The sequence below is a fragment of the Fundulus heteroclitus genome, chromosome 22, assembly GCF_011125445.2.
Source record: "Fundulus heteroclitus isolate FHET01 chromosome 22, MU-UCD_Fhet_4.1, whole genome shotgun sequence".
Classification (NCBI taxonomy): Eukaryota; Metazoa; Chordata; class Actinopteri; order Cyprinodontiformes; family Fundulidae; genus Fundulus; species Fundulus heteroclitus.
In genome coordinates, this window is record NC_046382.1 from 36,912,143 (window position 1) to 36,930,908 (window position 18,766).

At 39.7% G+C, this 18,766-nt stretch overlaps 1 protein-coding gene and 1 long non-coding RNA gene across 3 annotated transcripts in view; both read right to left on the minus strand.

Moving 5' to 3' along the window:
* Window positions 1–4,650: 4,650 nt before the first annotated feature.
* LOC118557139 lies at window positions 4,651–8,458 on the minus strand. The gene is made up of 4 exons (XR_004927637.1): window positions 8,348–8,458; window positions 8,162–8,251; window positions 7,914–8,054; window positions 4,651–5,298 (listed from the first exon to the last, which is right to left on the minus strand). It is a non-coding gene; the product is annotated as an uncharacterized LOC118557139 (long non-coding RNA).
* Window positions 8,459–11,290: 2,832 nt separating this feature from the next.
* The window catches only part of bean1 (brain expressed, associated with NEDD4, 1), a 57,392-nt gene continuing 49,916 nt past the window's right edge, over window positions 11,291–18,766 (minus strand). For both annotated transcript variants that reach the window (XM_036126495.1, XM_036126494.1), the window contains exon 5: window positions 11,291–18,007. In XM_036126495.1, coding sequence (XP_035982388.1) covers window positions 17,620–18,007 — 388 coding nt within the window. In that variant the 3' untranslated portion in view covers window positions 11,291–17,619. The remainder of the gene's footprint in view (window positions 18,008–18,766) is intronic.

The window sequence follows — 18,766 nt, forward strand, 5'->3', positions numbered from 1 at the left end:
AACAGGTTAGATTATTGGCCAAGGTTTTACCCACATTTTAAATATAGACATCTTGAAGTTGTCATTTTTAAACACTTTTACTGAAAAGATACAAAACAATTTTTTTTGCATGCAACGTACATTTGCACTTCCCCACAAAACCACTAGAGGGCAGGATACTTCAACCGTTGACCTCCCGTGACATATTTAGATTGAGCCATCGGGTAACTTCAACTTGCTATGACATTAATAAATTATTGATACATACTAATTTAATAGTTTAAAACAATTAAATAGAAGCTATTGCTCAGGAATATTTATACACCCTGTAAGGATAAGCGGGTATAGCAAATGGAACATTTATACACATGTGGTGCTGTAAATAAGTATTTTGCCCCCTTACGTCACGTTTCAGATCAAACAACTTTTGATAAACATGCAGATAAAATATGTGGTTTTCAACGGAAGCTTTTGATTTATTTGAGAAAATTCAAATCAGTTTGTTCCTAAGGGGAAAACGTGAGCGTCCTAAAAACCTACCGTTTTATAGGCCCTTCTACCAAAGTCTAGTTTGGACTTCCACAGGACCGCTACATGTAGTGCAAATGTGATTGCTGTCGAAGTCTTTTGTACTTCAAATTTATACTGATTTTAGATGGTTCAATGCCACTTCTAGGCTGTGCATAATTGCTATCCAATTGTAGAAGGTGCTTAGGGTTCCAGATAGTTATTTTTCCAATGGCTTCACTTAATTGTCCCAGACGCAGATAACTGGAAATGCATATTAAAGGTGTAAGGGTGACCCAGTGGTTAGAGCTGAGCGCTTCAGTTCTGAGTAGGATGCAAGTACCTGATTTGAGCCCTGCAGACTGCCACTATGAGAAAGTCCCTTCGCTCCAGATTACTGCACTGTAAGCTGCCCGCTGCTCCCTAAGGGGTGGATTAAACGCAGAAGAGAAATGTTGTTGTGATGTACAATTACAACAGTTTTCTCCTTTCAAACTTGCTGCTGAGCCAAAGCTAAATGGTACCTGTTTGAGACCTTGTGCAACAGAAAGCTGGTCCTCCACCCACTAAAACACGTCTTATTTACTTTACCTTAGTTGAATATTTCTTTAATTGGATTAACAGAACAGGTAACTTAACACTGGGGGTAAAAAATTAAAAAAATGCACAGAAATATATAAATTCACACAGCTCACCTTGATTGGGTCTGTACTTTAAATCAAACATGCAAAAAAATAAACATGCCCTTCAATATTTACTTATCGTTTTGGATTCACAGTTTAACAAGAAGTGGTAGAAAAAAATTAAACCTGTAAACAAAAACTATAAAATTACATAGTCCACCCTGCGTGGGTCTGTGCTTCACATATACTGGACATAAAACGTAAACAAGCTTTTCCATCTTCATTTCTCTTTGGATCTGCACCATAACCGGCAGCTTTGTGCTGGTGGTCAAAACAAAAAAATATACAAAAGCAAGTTGCTTATCAGTTCTGGGTGAGTTTGTGTCCTCCACTTCTCTGTGGTGCATGTTTTAGATGCTCTGCAGCGTGTATGCTTATAAAGTCTCCTCTTGCTGCCTCATCAAAAGTCATGATTTCATCTGCATTTGTAGAAAAAGGAATTAGTAATACGCAAAGGCAATCTGGAAAATGGGGTCTCATTTTATACGAACATAAGAACAAACGATAATTATAGCTAGCAATTCAGGATTAATACAAAAATGTTGACATTTCCTGCAAAATGCACGAGAGCGACCACAACTCGTCATACTTCAACCACAACTACCCACACTGACACAACTACAGTACAATTTTCTTCGAGGTTTTGATCAAAATGTTAACCGATTTGCTCAGAATATATAAGAATCTGGATAATTTACTGTAGTTGAGCCAACATTGTTGTCTGTGAAAAAGAATAACATTAGTCCCCTAGCCTATGGTTCAGGAGGCTTCTAGGTGTTTGGAGGACATTACGTTGAGACAAGCGTGAAAATGTTAAGCAGAAACTGAATGTCAACAGGAAATAAACATTTCTTATCCAAGCAAATGTTAACGTGACGTATGGGCTTACCTTTAATTGCTCTATAAATCTTTGTTGTTTCCAAAGACTTCTTGCCTTGTTTCCCTTTCCCCTTCATATTGAATTGAGCCATCAGTGCATTGATGAAGAGCCTGAAGAATAAATCACATTTCTGAATCAATATTAATAATTACGAGGGATAATATTATGCACAGGCTGAAAACTGTGTATTATATTGTGGTGGAAAGAAGCTTGCTGATGGTCAAAGGCTGGGGGGCTTTGCTGTTTGTATATCTGTAGCTACATACCTGTCAAGAACTTTGTGGACACAGTCCTTAGTGTTCTTCCCACCAATTCTGGAAATATGCAGCACCTGTTGAGATAAATCCATGATACAGTTGACAGACACTCCCACAAGAACCTAGCAGTGTCTGATGGCACTGTACTGTGTTAAGCCAGGCTATCCATTTCTTCCAGACTTAAAACTTACCAGGGTTTCAAAGCCTTTTGAATCAGAGGCGCTCCTCCTCTCACTAAAAATCCTCCATGGTCTCCATCCTCTCAATTTGAAAAGGTGGGTTGCACATGTTCCAGGTGATTGCCGATGTCAATCAGCATGCTGAAAAGCCATTGCTGGAACACTGAAATAAACACATTTTTTTGATTAAGATGGCTATCTGTAACTAGAACAGCAAGGCTGCCAAGCTGGTAGATAAGATAAAAAGTGTGTCACTGCCAATTGATCAGTACTTGCCCTTCTCGGGCAATGGCAATGCCCAGCTTTCAATGCCAGATAGAAGCGTCATCACAGCGCCTGAACCTGGAGCCAGTGCTAGACCTTGTGCATTTTAAATGTAAGTTTTAATTACATTTTATCATCGGCATAACACAGAAACAGGTCCACCCCAACTGGTTGGTGAACATTAAGGGCTGGAAACCAACCAGAAGAAACTTAACCACTACTGACACATTGCCTTATGCTGTTTCTGTCTCTGCTCTGTCTTCTCTAACCCCCAGTCAGTCAAGGCAGATGACCGTTCATACTGAGCCTGGTTCTGATGGAGGTTTCTTCCTGTTAAAAGGGAGTTTCCCCCTCCACTGTCGCTACATGCGTGCCTGGTATAAGGGATTGCTGCCAAACACACGGATTGAACTGCCGAAACAAAACGGCGCAGAGGCGACGTAAACACAAGTTGTAGCTAACGTTAGTTGAAGAGATGCCACAGCAGGTTTGGATCAACAAAACAGACCTGAACTTAGCTTTAAGTTTGAGCAGATAACAGAACGCTGAGTAAAACCAGTTTAAATGAACGCAGAATGGAAGCAGTTGGTTTATGAACGTAGCCACGCTGCTCAGCAATAGTGCAGTTGATTGGTTGGTTCGTGACCCTCAGGGTTGCGTTATATTGCAACTCTTTCATCTAATAACAATATTTTACTATTTAAATAATAACACAACTGATAACTGATTTTTTTGGTTACCTTAATTAAAAAAAATAACATACTCAGTAAATAAACCAGTTCAGTTTAATCTTTTCATTTTAATTTATCTTAAGAAAATAAAACCATTAATTTGCAGTTTTACTGGAAGTCTAAATGACGCCCAAACACTGAACTGCTTATTGATGTACAAGTAGGGTCAATATTAGGCGCCCAAATAGTGGACCTTGTTAGACATCCAGAATTGTTCTTGGGCAGACAGACTAAATCTAGACATGATCTGCATGTCCACTAGACGTCTAATGTTTAGTGGGTAATAGTTGGTTGTACCATCTTTGGCAGCTACAACTGCCATTAAGCGCTTAGTGTTTTACAGCTCTCTGGAAGACCAAAATTATTTTATTTTAATTTCTGTTATGAATATCCTATTTAAAGTAATCTCTGGACCGTTAACTCTGGACATTGACTATGTCCTTCAAAAACCTTTATTTCACTTTTTGCTTAGTAATTCAAAGGTTGACTTGGTGGTATGCTTTAGATAACCCTGGTTCTCCTGAGCTTAAGGTCCCAAACCTTTAGCCAGAAATGATCCCTCTGGGTTTTCTGTTGGAGAACAGAACTCATGGTTCCGTCTTACCAAGTCCTTCTTGTCCTGGTGCAGCAAAGCTTCCTGAAACATCCACACAGCCAATACCTCTGGTATGATGTTCTTGTTCTGGAAAGTAGCGTTAGGTTTACAACAAATGTAATGGGACACACAGTTACCAAATTCGTTTCACTTTTTTCCAAAGCACAGATTCTCATAACATGTAGGGGATCATGAAGTTTTATTTTCTGTCCAACATGACTTGGGTCTTTATGTTCTTTATGGTCAGCAGTAGTTTTGGTCTTGATACCCTTTTTGCCCATCCTTGTTATTGTAGACTCTTGACTCAGGCAACAGATACATACAGTGCTTTAGATGTAGTTCTCTTGTGATCTCCTGGATGAGTAGTTGATTCCTTCTTGAAGTAATGTTGGTCGGCCCCATTTCTCCATTAGTCCTCCAAGAGGCCAGGATGACAGCTTATATCTCTTAATTAATCACCTGCTTTCTGTATTTATTCAGGTTATGATTGTTTGGATTTCACATTTCTGGTGATCAGAAACATGAACCCACCTTTGCACAAGTGTAGTGTTGTCTACTAATATTACAATGGCCTGTTAGTGATCAACCTTTTATTTATATGGCCCCTTTCATACATACAAATACAGCTCAAAGTGCTTTACATGGCATCAGACACATCAGTTACTATGTTGAAGTTTACATAAACAGGAACATTAGGGGACTATTGTGTTATGAAACTAAACCATTAAAACCAAGAGTGGTGATGAAATTACAAAAATACATGATAACAGATAGACACTAGGTGGTGCTAGAGCACCTCCCCTTTCCCCCTGGATTAAAAAGTGCCGTCCTGAAATCGTTCTTTCTTTTTTCTTTTTCTATGCAGTTTATAGTGTGTGGTCTAAGGTAGAATTTCTGGATTAAATGGGCTATATTATCAGTTCCCTACATTTTTGTAAATTTGCCTGACAAGATGAACCATCTGAAACAGATACAGATGCTTAAGGTTAACTCTTTGTTTCAAGTTAGGTTTTAAAAAAAGTGCAATTTTGATGGATGGCTATGTTATAACAGTGTTTGTGTATTTCTATTAAATTAGAAGTGTGATAAATTAAGCCTAAACATGTACACCTTATTCAGATAAAACTTGGCTTTCACAAATGCTTTTTAGTGACAATTAGTACATGCATAAATGATCAGATAAATGGTTTTGTTTCTCTCTTTTTTTCCATTTTCTTGCACTCCTGCAACACAAATGAAAATAACATGGAATTATAACATGCACAAACACATCTCATCAAAACCGTCACACATTCAAATATAATTCTTACTACCATGATGTCTGAATTAATGCACATCAATATCAAGGAATAGGGTGTTTTCAGCTGACGTCACGCTCACGTGACTACTCTGCGCGTCCGCCATATTGGGTGGCAGTCGTTTCGCACCGTTGACCTGCATTGTATGACGCCTTAGGCAGTATTGGAAGTGAACAATGGGGAAAATAGTTTAATGGTTGGTTGCACGGCCCGTGGAGGTGGAGATCAACGCTCTTTCTATCGCCTACCAGCCGTAATAGTGAATCAGTGTGAAAAAAAAAAACAGCTGTCTGAACAACGCCGTCACCTATGGCTGACACGGATATCCAGGTCCGATTTGGACGGTGTTAAGCTGGAATACGCCAGAGTCTGCGGTGCTCACTTTGTCACAGGTAATTAACTGTTAAGTATTTAAAACATATAAGAAGAATATATTAATAATAGGGCTTGGGCGTTATGACTTATTACTTTCCGCGGCTGTCGTGTTGACTGCCTCCGCCGCCTCTACTGCCTATTACTACCGCATACTGTACTCCCTCTCTCAGCCGTGTTTTAATTTGATTAATTTCACCTTAACTTGATTTCAACCATGGTAAACCGTTGCTGTATTGTGGGCTGTAACAGCGCAACACATGATCGCCATGGGAAAAACATAGAAACAGATTAATTTTCCACCGCTTTCCTGCCTGGAGGCGCAACCACGGAGAACAACTGTTAGCGATAACAAAGAGTCGGCTCGCTTGGATCGCGGCTGTAAGTCGACCGAACATAACTTTCCACAGTATCCCGATGTCAATGAGAGTGTGTTCTAAACGTTTGAAACACATAGCAGCTAGTTAAAAGTACATTACATGCGCGAGTGGTTGTTAGCGCTAACGGTTAGCATGAGCCAGAGGCTGAGCGCAGCTTACCTTTGAACGAGTTACAGAGATAAAGAGATCGTCGGCTCGCTTGGATCGCGGCTGTAAGACCGAACATAACTTTCCACAGTATCCCGATGTCAATGAGAGTGTGTTCTAAACGTTTGAAACACATAGCAGCAAGTTAAAAGTACATTACATGCGCGAGTGGTTGTTAGCACTGGCGGTTAGCAGCTACTAAACTAGCATGTGCCAGCTCGTCTGAGCGCAGCTTACCTTTGAACGAGTTGCTGTGTTCCCACTGTTTGCTGGCTTTATGATCTGCAGCTCCTACCGGCGCCAATACGGTAAATACAACTTAATTTTGCACTGGTCATTGTTCTGCTTAAATAATTAAAGCCGCGAGCGGCGTCGATCGGCCTTGCAGCCAAGCGCCTTCGCGCACCGCCCGCCGGCGGGCGGTGCAACACATTTGCGTCGGATTGTTTACATTTTTACCATCTTATTAAAACTCACCCGTCCACGTATGATGGCGATTTCCTTGATGTACATAACCAGATGTGAACTGGTTGTGAGCCTCTAGATCCTTGTAAGCTCTCATTTCCTCAAGAGTGTGCAGAGGGTTTTCACTGAACACCAGGTAATGCACTATGTCGCCGTGCTCTACATTTGGCCAATCATCTGGATTACGGCTAAACAAGGCACCGTGGAGGGCATACGGGTCCATATGGTCGATCACGGAACATTTCCTCAGATATACGTCCTTATCTGGTCGCTCTAGCGTGCTGGCGTACTTATCCATTCGCGATACGATAATACGTGTAAGACAACTAGAGATAAGGAAGTGTGCCACCCAATATGGCGGACCGGAAGTTGGCCAGTGACGTCAGTGAAAACACCCTATTGATTGTGCAGCAAACTAGTGTTTGTGGTTAGAACCTATAATACATTTTTGAATAGCCTGGCTTAAAAAAAAAAAAAGCACAGCAGGTAGTCCACATCTGAACGGCTTAAAAAAAAACAGTGGAAGGTTTTGTAGTCAATAGTCAACTTGCCCGATCTGTGGTCTGTCCTAGTTTGCAAACTCTACTTCCTGTTTATTACAGCCATGCGTAACGTCACCATCTGAGGACATTACACTTTGCATCACCTGGTTAACTATAAACCAGTAGATGGAAACATGTTTATTCACATTTTCTTTTTTGTGACATTTTAAAAGTTCGCTCAAAATTCAAATTAGAATTGGATGGAAGCATGACTTAAATCTCATATAACAGCCTGGAATTGACCTTAACTGCTCCTATATCGCTGAATTAAAGCAAAGCTGCAAAGCTTTGGTCCACGAAAAGTGGACCAAAGAGAAAAGACCCATTGTTAGTTTTCACAAGTGTTGAAACGGTAAGTGATATAAGTGATAACGGTAGCTGTGGTTATTAGGTTTAAGCTATTGCTTTTTCACATAGGACCAAATCGTGTAGCTTTGACCCCTTTATTAAATAAAATAATCATTACTACACAAAGTTGGTTTTAAAACCTGTTTGATGGTCTGAAACATAAAGAGAAACCAAGGAAAATCACAAAGAATCCTGAAAGGAATGAATTACTTTTCACAGGTATTCACCATACAAAAGTTTTCAAACTGAAAGTGAAAGGAGAAAAATGTAATAATTTTATTTTTACCTAGTTGAGGATATGCAAACAGTCCCAATGAATAAAAGCTCTAAGATTTTGGCAAACTTGTAGAAAATGGTTTAGGTGGAGCTGGCTCGACTTCTCCCAGTTCCCCTTTCAGTTCTGCCACGGCCACATCCTCCGGAACAACTGAGAGATCGAGGCACATATGTCAGATAAAAAAGCATTCAGAGAGTTTCAGTAATAGCCCTCAAGCTCTGTTGGATTCATAGAACGGCTAAAAAACAAGACCGTACCTTCTGAGTCCCCATGAGAACCGGCGGCCATCGACTGAACTCCGACGGCAAGAACGAGGAGCAGGAAGAAAACCTGAGCTTTCATTTTCTCTGAGAGGACACGGATGATCAGTGGAATCCTGTGTGATTTTATTCCCCCCTACCTTATTATCACCAAAAACAGAAGATTTTTAGATGATAACTCACCTCCGGTGCAGTGCATGAGCTGGATGTTGTCAGCAGGTCTTTACCGGCCTTTTGAGGTGTTTACCAGTCAGCAGTGGAGCCCAGACGTACCGGGCTAACAGGTGTGAAACTAGGCGTGTTTCTAAAGTATTTAAAGAATGCGCCCTGGTCAGTTTTAGGTATAGCCTGAAAACTTTGATCTCAGGCTCAGCACTGGGAACAGATGAGCAGAGAAAACACGAGCGACTGAAACCTGTAACAGCAGGTGTCAAAATCCCTTCTCTGAAATTAAATGTAGATAATGTAAATAAAACAATAAAAAAAACAACCATGACACAAATTTCATCCCATCAAACAGTAATTTGATCGTTTTACCTTGTCTACACCTCGGTCACCGAGTTACAGCTTCGAAAGGACTGCACTTCAGAAATTCAAACGCATAATTCATGTCTTTGAAAACGGCAGCAGGGATGTTTGCTGCAGTCTTTATTGCTGCTGGAAAACGGAGTCTATTTTTGACTCCATCCACTGTAATGGAGGATATTATTTCCTTGTTGATAGAGACAAAGATTACCTTCAATTATGTATGGAGGATGGTGGTTTGTTTGCTATGGAGGAGGGGGGGGGGGGTGCATGGTCAACTGCTACTACTACTATAATAGTCTATACCAAATTAGTGGACTGACAGGGGCACTCTGGCACTTCTGATTTTTCTAAATAAAACTATTTTGTGCTCCACGGCCCTGGTGGTTCGGAAGCCCTGCTTTGCACCGCTGCATCTGACCATTTGAATTTCACTTAGCGATGATGTAAGGCTTGGGTGCAGCTGCTTAGCCATGAGAACCCGATTATTCTTTACCAAATATGGGGGTATGTAGCTACCGAGTCTACAAAAAGTTGGCACTTTTCAGAATTTTTGCCGGAAATGTTATGATCGAGTCCTTATCATTGGAGATTTTAATGTGCGTGTGTTTTATCCTAATAAACCAATGGTTGAGGACTTTTTTGATCTAATCGACTCTTTTAACTTCACACAGTGGGTGTCTGGACCAACACAAGTATGTGGCTACACACTGGACCATGTTTTATACAGCTTGTCTGTTTCAGACTGAATGACTTTTCATGCTGTATTTATCTATTTTTGATCGTGTGTTATTTGACCTTGCGTTGTCCATAACCTGTGTTAAACTTCCCACTCCTGCCCGGCAGCGACGTGTCATCAATCCACACACTGCTGTGCAGTTTTTAGCTTTGTTTAATCAGAAATGTGTCATTCCAGAGTCTGTGCCTACTCAAGTACTGAGTAAGTAATCATAAAATATGATTAAATGTTTAGAAATTATGTAATTGGACTGACAAAAATATTAAGCTATGTAAAAATACTGGTACTTTAAAGATTAAAACATAAAACAACATAATTACAAAATAAGAAATTCAGGCAGAAGAAAGTTTTCTAAATATTTTTTTCTCAACTTAAACCTATAAACCAATGTTTACAGCAGTTAATGTGTGTAAACTATATTGCCAAAATCATTTGAACATTCGCTTTTACATGAACTTTGATGACATCCTACTCTCAGGTTCTTTTTCCGATTCCTGCGATCCGTTTGTAGCGGCTGAAAGTCAAATACAAACCATGTTATTAAATGCGGTGGATAACTGCAAGCACCAGACCATGAAAAATATTAGTTTTGTCTGTAATTAAATGGTAAATGGCTTGTTATTGTATAGCGCTTTATCAAGTCTGACAACCCCAAAAAATTTTGCCATGTAAATTCATACTAAGAAAAATAACCACATTGATGCGGTGCCTCTTAATGATCGAACAACTTTCACTTTTCCTTGTACATAAAAAATAAACCTTTGCCTAAGACTGGTTTGTTGCGTAAACCTATTTTTTTATTGTTTGATGCAGGCAGTTACGCAGGAGGAGACGCCACAGTTCCAGGTTTGGATGCAGTTTCCCAAAAGCTCCCAGTGACCCTCTTCACCCTGATGTCCTGCCATCATGGACTCCGCCGTCACCATCACTGCAGGCAACTCTCAGCCAGGACAGACAGAGAGGCTGAATGATTACACATAGATGAGTTTTTGATAAGGGCAGCCCGCACGGAGCACTGATACACCCCAAATGCTGTATATTGACCAGAAAACAAATTTTGTGTATCTCAAATTAAGCTTATAGTTGGGTCAAAACTTACACGCTGCTGCTTTAACTGTTAGATATCATCTGACTGAATTATACATGTGTTTAACTTCCACTCTTTAATGACACCCAAGTGGAGTTTGAAAACAATCTGTCAGGAATCAGGTGTTCTCTCCGGGTATGGTGAGCCTCTCAGGCAAGCTTGCTGTAAGCGCAGTGGGAAGAGACATCTACAAAAACAATGGATGATTTTGATTCTTTCAAAAAAAAAAACATCAAAAAGTTTGTTTTGTGTCTCAGAAAGCTTAATATACCAAACTTTAATATTTACGTTTTTGCCGCTCTCTTCATCGTTGTGCTTCTGTTTGAACAATCTGCTTGGACCCTGCCCCTCAACAATCCAGGGGTAATCTCCTATGCTGTGACCACAACCTTTTATCCAGTAAAGTGTGGAGATGAGAAATTGAAATTACTTGGGTAAAAATGTACTGAAACGTGTGCAGGGCTTTCAAAATCCTGTGTGTTGGCTGAAAGGCCCTTACAATGGGAAAGGGACTGTTCAAGTCATGGAGATCACCAGCACCCATCAGCCACTACAGCAGCTGGTTTCTGTGGAGACTGAAAGCAAACTGGTGTGCAGCTTTTTTTGTCCTCCTTACTGCTTGGGTATCAAGGTGCAGCAGCTTATTGTCTTGATATCCTCTGAACTAGAGAAAAATAAAAAAGCTTACTGTAGCTTACTAAGTGTTGCTTGCTACTTTATCTATCCTGTCAAATAAAATATACTTCTTAATGTGTTTTCCCCAATAAGCAGCCACTCAGCTTTACTAAGAATTTATTTACCTTTTTCCTACAAAAGAAATCTTTACCAAAACCATTACAGCACACCCAATGAAACAACATTTTAGGTTGTTATTGTAGTAGTTGACAAAAAAAAAAGAAAAAAAAGAAAGAGGAAGATAAATGTGGCATGATGATGCACATGTAACAAATTTACATACAATTTACTTACAGAGAATGCACCAACAAACTAGAGCGAACATAAAGATGGACAAACACTCATCAGATAAACCCTTCTTCTAGTTGGCAAAAGAATAATGTTCTGTTATAATACTGGCAGCTCAGACAGGCTTTACATTTTAAATCTGCTCTAACTTAAACATTCACCCCTGTCATACAGACAGCAACATGGCGCAAAGTGATAAATCTATCTGATCCAGCGCTACAGCGCCCTCTTGTGATTGGTGGTGATAATAAGATAGTTTACAGCTTAAAGAGGACCTATTAGTCTTTCTTTTAAATGTTTAGGATAGGTAAGTGGGCTATAAAAAGATGTTCATTAAATTTTTTGCACAAAATCGTTTTCAGATAATGAGATTTCTCCTCGGTTTCATGTATTTTGAGCTGCTTTCAGAATGAGCTGTTTAAGGACTCTGTCACTTTTATGCAAATAAGCTGTAGCTAGCCGCCACCCAACTCAGTGCTTACACTTTGTACACGTGAAAATGGCTGCAAACAGATGCACAATGGTACAACAGTACATCTTTGACCCTGAGTATGACCCAGAAGCAAAAGAAGCGAAGCCTCCTGCACAACTAGCAAGGATGCAGTGAGCCGTTTGTGAATATTAAGTTTCTAAATGGACACGGGGCTATCAGTAGCATATTGTTAGCGTTAGCTTGTGCTAAATGACAAATCATGTTCATGCTGAACAGCCATTGTAAAGTGCATATGGCACTAAAACCAGCTGATAAGGTGGGCGGAGCCGGAGCTCCGCTTGGGTTGCTAGTTGAGAGGCTGGGCTCGACTGGGGATGCTGATTATGACGTAATTGTTGGGAGGTTTTTTGAAACAGCTCATTTTCCAGACACCAACAAAACATTTACCTATTGCCCAAAATGGCTGTATATTTTTATTTTATTTTTTTATAGATTGATTACTGGTAATTGATCAATGATTTTTTGCATAAGAGGCCCCCTTTAAACAAGATGCTTTACTTGTTCTTGCTGAACATATTAAACAGAGAAACTGGTGTCATGTCATAATTATTACTGATAAATAGGTAAGGTCTGACATTTTATAATGATCCTTTGGCCATTATACATGAGCTGAGAGAAAGAAAAAATGCTGGAACTGGAATAAAGAAAAGGTTGGCTTCATAGTCTTATAGTGCGTTCCATTTGTCCTCGGTAGTCGGGATTCACGACCTCCGGGTCGGAAAGTTGAACTGGAACGGCCTGTAAGGTATTACGATTTAGAAAGTCGGCAGGATGGTACCCAACATCGGCATTTTGATGGCTGATACTCACAGCAACATTGAGTAAAACCACGTACTTTAACTGTTTGTAGCAGCTCTCTATTATTTATGTAACATTTATTCCAGAAGCTACCTTTCAGTGTTCATCAGACGGGATGTTTCAGCTCTGTTTATTTGCACAAAATATCGCCTTGAACAGCGTTGTTCTGGTATTGTTGTTGTTATTGTTTTAACAACATTGCAAGCGTCAGTGTTTTTTCCTACTGTCTGACGGACGGATGCAAAAAGGCGGAGATGACGTAATCTGCGACACGTGAGTTCTGACCTCAGAGGCAAAAGGAACGCACCATTATAATAAATAACAGTTAATCTAACAAACTTTGAAAGGACTAAAATGCCAAAACTGTGCTGGGAACTTCTGATTTTTCTTACAAACTTATGTTGATTATTTTTCCTCCAGGATTTCCCCCAGAAAACGTATTAAAAAGGGATTTATTGGATAAAGTGTGCTTCCAAATCACAGCACTAATCACCAGACTCCTATCTGTACAATACGCATGGCTACAGTGCTAAATTCAACGTTCAGGGGGAGGGTGGGAGGAAGCTTTTAGGCACATCTTTAAACATAAAATGTCAAGAACAATGAGCATTTTCCAAGTCAAGATATAAAGGCTAATTACACAAAACAAACTATTTCAAAAGTTACAAACAACATTTATAAAGTTATTAAAGCTCAGTCGACTAATGACTTCCTGCTTCAATAACCAGTGATAAAATGGTGTCTACAGGTCTTAGTGTCTCCAGGAAAACTGGGGTTTTTAGTCCCCACACTACCTCCACAATAACACAGCCTCTTTGTTTCTGTACATGTAAAGAATGGATATTTTAAACAAAAAAGAGGGATTTAATTTGACAGTCGTTGGGCTTGTAGATGTAGTGAATCTGCTATCTGAATTGTTGCTAGATATTCAGGTACAAAGGTATTATGGCTGAGATTTAGATAAAAATATTTAAAATGTTTAATCTTAAATGTTTAACGGTAGCTTTCTCACCATCAGCTCCATGCTAAGTGTGTGGAGCTCATTTAGGATAAATAAAAATTTATTTTGAGACTGAACATATTTGACTTCATGCTCTCCTTCATTTTACCTTTGTCAACTCTTCTTCAGCATTAAATACGACCACGCTCACATTTCCCTCCATTTCCGTAAAGACATTGCAGCTGCATAACAAGTCTCTGCTATGGTCTTAAATGATCTGAATGTTTTTGTTTTGAATTGAGACGGAATGATCCAGAGGCGAGTTTAACCTCAGTTTAAGTATAAATGTCAAATTACTTTTGCATAATTGTTGCTTTTTGTTCTCTTTTTGAACTTTTTTAGTCAGGAAATAAGGAATTACCTTTGAAATGTATTTGTTATTTAGACCCCTTGGATTTTTTCACATTACCACCTCAAACTTCCATGTGTTGGTATTAATATTTTATGTGATGTATGGATACAAGAATATGATTGTGAAGTGGAAAGAAAAACATACTTGCTTTTAAATTTTTCTGTAAAAATCTAAATCTGAAAAACAAGGATGCAAGACATATTGGCATTAACACTGGTATTGGTCACTGTTAGTAGTTTTTTTTAACATATTGGTATTGGTCTCATAAGTAAACTAGGCCAATATTAATAACTAATGTTTATATCCATGTTGTTCGTGTTTGTGTTGCGGAAGGAGGTGGCCATGTCGTGTTTGTTTGGTCATGTGACAATGATTTCTGCCATAATATCAAAATCAATATTGGATATCTATATTGGCCCAAATTTTCATATTAGTGCATCCCTACTGAAAAGTTATGTGGAGTCAATATCTTGTAGAACCCTCTTTTGCTGCAATTGCATGTCCAAGTGTTTTGGGGTATTGCTCCATCAGCTTTGCACATCTGGGGGAAGAAGTTTTTGTCCATTCCTCTAACTTAGGCCCAGTCAGACCGGATGTAGACCAACTGTAAACATTAGTTTTAACACGTAACTATGCTTTGATCTGACCCATTCCATAGAGCCACTTGTAATATGTACAAGGGTCGGTGTTCTGCTGGAAGATGTCTTAAATCTTTTGTAGCCTCCGACAGGTTTTCTTCCAGTGTTTTGCTCTGTATTTGATCTCATCAGTTTACTCATTAGTGCTGACCAGCGTCCTGGTCTCTGCTTGAGAAAAGCAACACCAAAGCATGATGCTGCCACCACCCCTGCTCACAATTGAATTGAATGGTGGTAGCAGGTTTGCTGTCGCTGTTTTTTGATAATGGATTAAACAGTGCATTTTATAATCTAACCCTACTTTAAACTATTTCACAACTTTCTGTTTCTTGGTCTTTATGATGCTGTTTGTTCGCTAATGTAATCTATAAAAAAAACTCTGAGGCCTTCACAAAATGTTGAATTACACTAAATGGTGTCTCCTGCGTGAAAATGGTTGAACTTTATTTTATTTAGGTGGCTTTGTGGAAAGGGTGCTGAAAACATATTGTACTCCACACTTTTCAGATTTGTATTTGTAAAAGTTTAAGAAAACATAAAGATATAATTTTCCTTCCACTTTACAACTATTTCATTCACTGAGTGGAAGTCTCTATTTCTGGAGGAACAGTATGTTTGAGTCTACAGTTTTGTGTGTTAAAGTCTCCATTGCATGAGGCCAGCCTCACGAGGGGGAAGGCTCCAAGCTACATGTCGCTGCTTGGTTCCAGTTTTATATTTATATTAAAACCAGAGCCCTTAATAGGAAGATTTATGACAAAAACAGAGCTAGCAGAGCCTTTGCTCAGTTGCAGATAACATTCAACATTATCACAGAACGTTATTATACTGCTGTACTGAAAGCTTCATGTAACATACAGGAAGAATGGTGATTTGTTAGTTCCTCCCTCAAGTCCACTTAGCTTTTTATATTTTCCAGCCATAGCGGTCACAACTATTTTACGACAAAATCTTTAGTTTTACTTATTAGGTTACTACAACCACACAATAAGCTACTGAACAGCAATAGCGGTTTTTGATGAGCGGGACATGGGTCACTGCCCAGGTCAGTCAGACAATGTAAGAAAATCTTGGTTCTTTAATGTCACTGGAAGTGGCTTATGACATGAAAGTCGGAATCTGATTCCAATTTGGGCTATTACTCTATTTTTATTTTTTATTTAAATTTTTTTTTTGGGGGGGGGGGGGGGTAATCCGGCCTGCTTGTGTTCATCTCTAGTTCAAAATCTAAAATACTTGAAATTGGTAAATCTGAAGTAAAACATAGCTTGAGGCTTAGTGAGTGGAGATTTAGCCAGTTTGAATTCTTTATATCTTTGTGTACATGTATATCTTTATACAATATATTGCCAAAAGTACAGTTACCCATCCTAATGAAAGCACCTAGGCATGCAGATTGTTTCTACAAACATCTGTTCTACAAACATCTGTTAATAGAAAGTGTCACTCTCAGGAGCTCAGTGTATCCCCGAATGGTTGCATCCATTGTAGGATGCAACCAAATTTGCCTGCAACTAAATACTCCACACTCGGGTATTAGAGCCATTATAATGAACTGGACGTGAGTAGGGATGACAACAACTCAGCTACTGTGTGCTAGTCAACATAAAATCATGAGCATAGTGCGCAGAGATTGGCAACTGTCTGCAGGGTCAGTAGCTGCAGACCTTCAAACATCATATGGCCGTCAGATTGGCTCAAGCGCAGTATCGGTTTCCAAAGCTGAGCAGCTGGATCTAAGCCTAACATCATCATGTTCAAAGCAAAGCAGTGGTTACAGTGGTGTGAAGTAGGAGACATGTTTGATGCACCCTGATTTATGGAAACAGTTTGGGGATGATACCTTCCTGTTCCAACAATTAAGGTTTGTAAAGACACAGATGAGTGAACTTGATGGAAGAACTTTACTTTGTCCAGAGCTCAACCTGAAAGAACCCCCCTTTGGGTGAAATTAGAGCAGAGACAGTGACCTGGAGCTTCTCTTGCAACATTATTGTCTTACTCTACAAATGTCGTCAAACATCCACATTTACACAGTTTTAAATCTTGCGCACAGAAGAGCTGAAGGGTCGGCTAACAAAACATGTTAAACCCAATGGATAAAGAATGTGACGTTGTTCAAGTTTGTATGTTTGTGAAGGCAGGATAACAAATACTTTTGGCAATGTAAAGTACATATTTATACATATTGATGTCTATATCGCATTCATATAGATATGACTATAAATTTATTTTTAACTTATAATTAAAATCATTTCTATAACACAGAAGACTAACATATGTAGAAACTTTGGGATTTGTTGGTGGGTGTGGATCTGCATGGGGAGGGGGTGCCCCGAAAGAAAGGGCTCTATGCACGTAAGATCCGCCATTGCTGAACAGCACTCCGCTTTAATGCCTACACACTATAAACACCGCAGCTCCGCGCTGTGTTTGTAATTTAACATAATACTAGCGTAAATGTAAAGAAACCTGGAAGATTGTACTCAGTGTGCTTGTCTATCATCTAAACTAAATAGTCTGACATCCTAAATCACAGAAAAAAACGGGGGGAAAAGTGGGCAATGTAGTTTAACAAGGGAGTCTTCATTCAGCGGAGAATCATTTTCAGATGAGCCACCTGTTCATTAGGGAAAAGACCTCCAAGTAGAAAGCAGTGCTTTTTCTCTTTTCAAAACTGCCACAGCAGCACTGTGGTCCACTGCCGCTTCTGAGCCCGATCATCTGATTGCAACTGTGTGGAAGCTGTTCCCACGGTGTTGCTTTCCACTGTATGGGCCACAGCTGCTCCTAACAAAGTGTTAGTTTTAATAACCAGGGGACAGCTGAGAGCTCAGGTGAGGAAAACAAATTAACGGTCTTAGGAGATCTGGTTGGCCGGGAGCTGCTGGGAGTTTTCACCATAGTCCCTCTCCGAATGGTGTTTATTAAGGTCACATGGCATGAGAGGGAGGGGCTGTCCCTGCTCTGCCAGCACCGCCTCGTAAGGTGGCGCTGCCTCCAGTGGGAAGGAAATAGATGCAACGTGCTGCTGCTCCAGCTCATGTAGTCCCCGGGAATAGTGGGTGGAGGAGGAGGAGGAGGTCCAGGGAGTCTCTTCGCAGTACTGAGAAGCATCTGGACCGGAGTGTGTGGGCTGCTCCTCCGGCTCGGCCGGGCTCTGACAGGGGTCCAGTAGGGAGTAGGGAGGTGGGTCATCAGTTGGTATGTAGATCTGAGTCGAATCTGGTCCAACGCACTCATCATAACTGTAGAGAAGAAGGCAGAGAGTGAATTAATAGAAATGTGGAGGGTGGAAGTAAAACGAAGGAATTAATTTGCAGTGCCTCGTAAAGATATTCATAACCATATTTTGTCACACACAAGCACAAACGTCAATGTATTTTATTTGGGATTTTATTTGATAGAGCAACACAGAGAGGGATACATAAGTGACGTAATACGCAGGTGGAAGAAGGCGCTTCGGTGTGTGGTGGAAAACTAATGCCGTACAGTTGAGTTGTTGGGAAAATAAATGGTAAATCCTGGGCAATTCAATAAGAAATCTGTTGCAAAAGACTTGAGACTGGGTGGAGGTTCTCCTGGAGTTAAAATGAAATGGTTTAGATTAAACCATATTCTGTGTAGGTATGGCCTAGTCAAAGAGCAAACTTAAATCTATATAAGTGGGAATACTTGAAAATTGATGTTTACAGATGTCCTCCATCCCAACTGGCTGAGTTAGAGCTGTTATATATCTATGTTTTAGAGCACAAAACCACCACGTGTGTAATAGCAGGAGAAGGTGGCTCTTCCATGTCTTGACTATAGAAAGCTAATTTAAAAACACATGCCACACTTTTCAGACTTTTCTTTGTGAGCAGTTTTAAAAAAAAACATGTATGCTTGTCTTTCCCTTTTAAAACCCAGCACTCATTGTTGAGCGATGATATAAAATTCCAAAAAAGTTAAAGGGAAATGCCAGGTTTCACTTTAAAGTCGAAAAAAAACAAAGATCTTCTAACTGA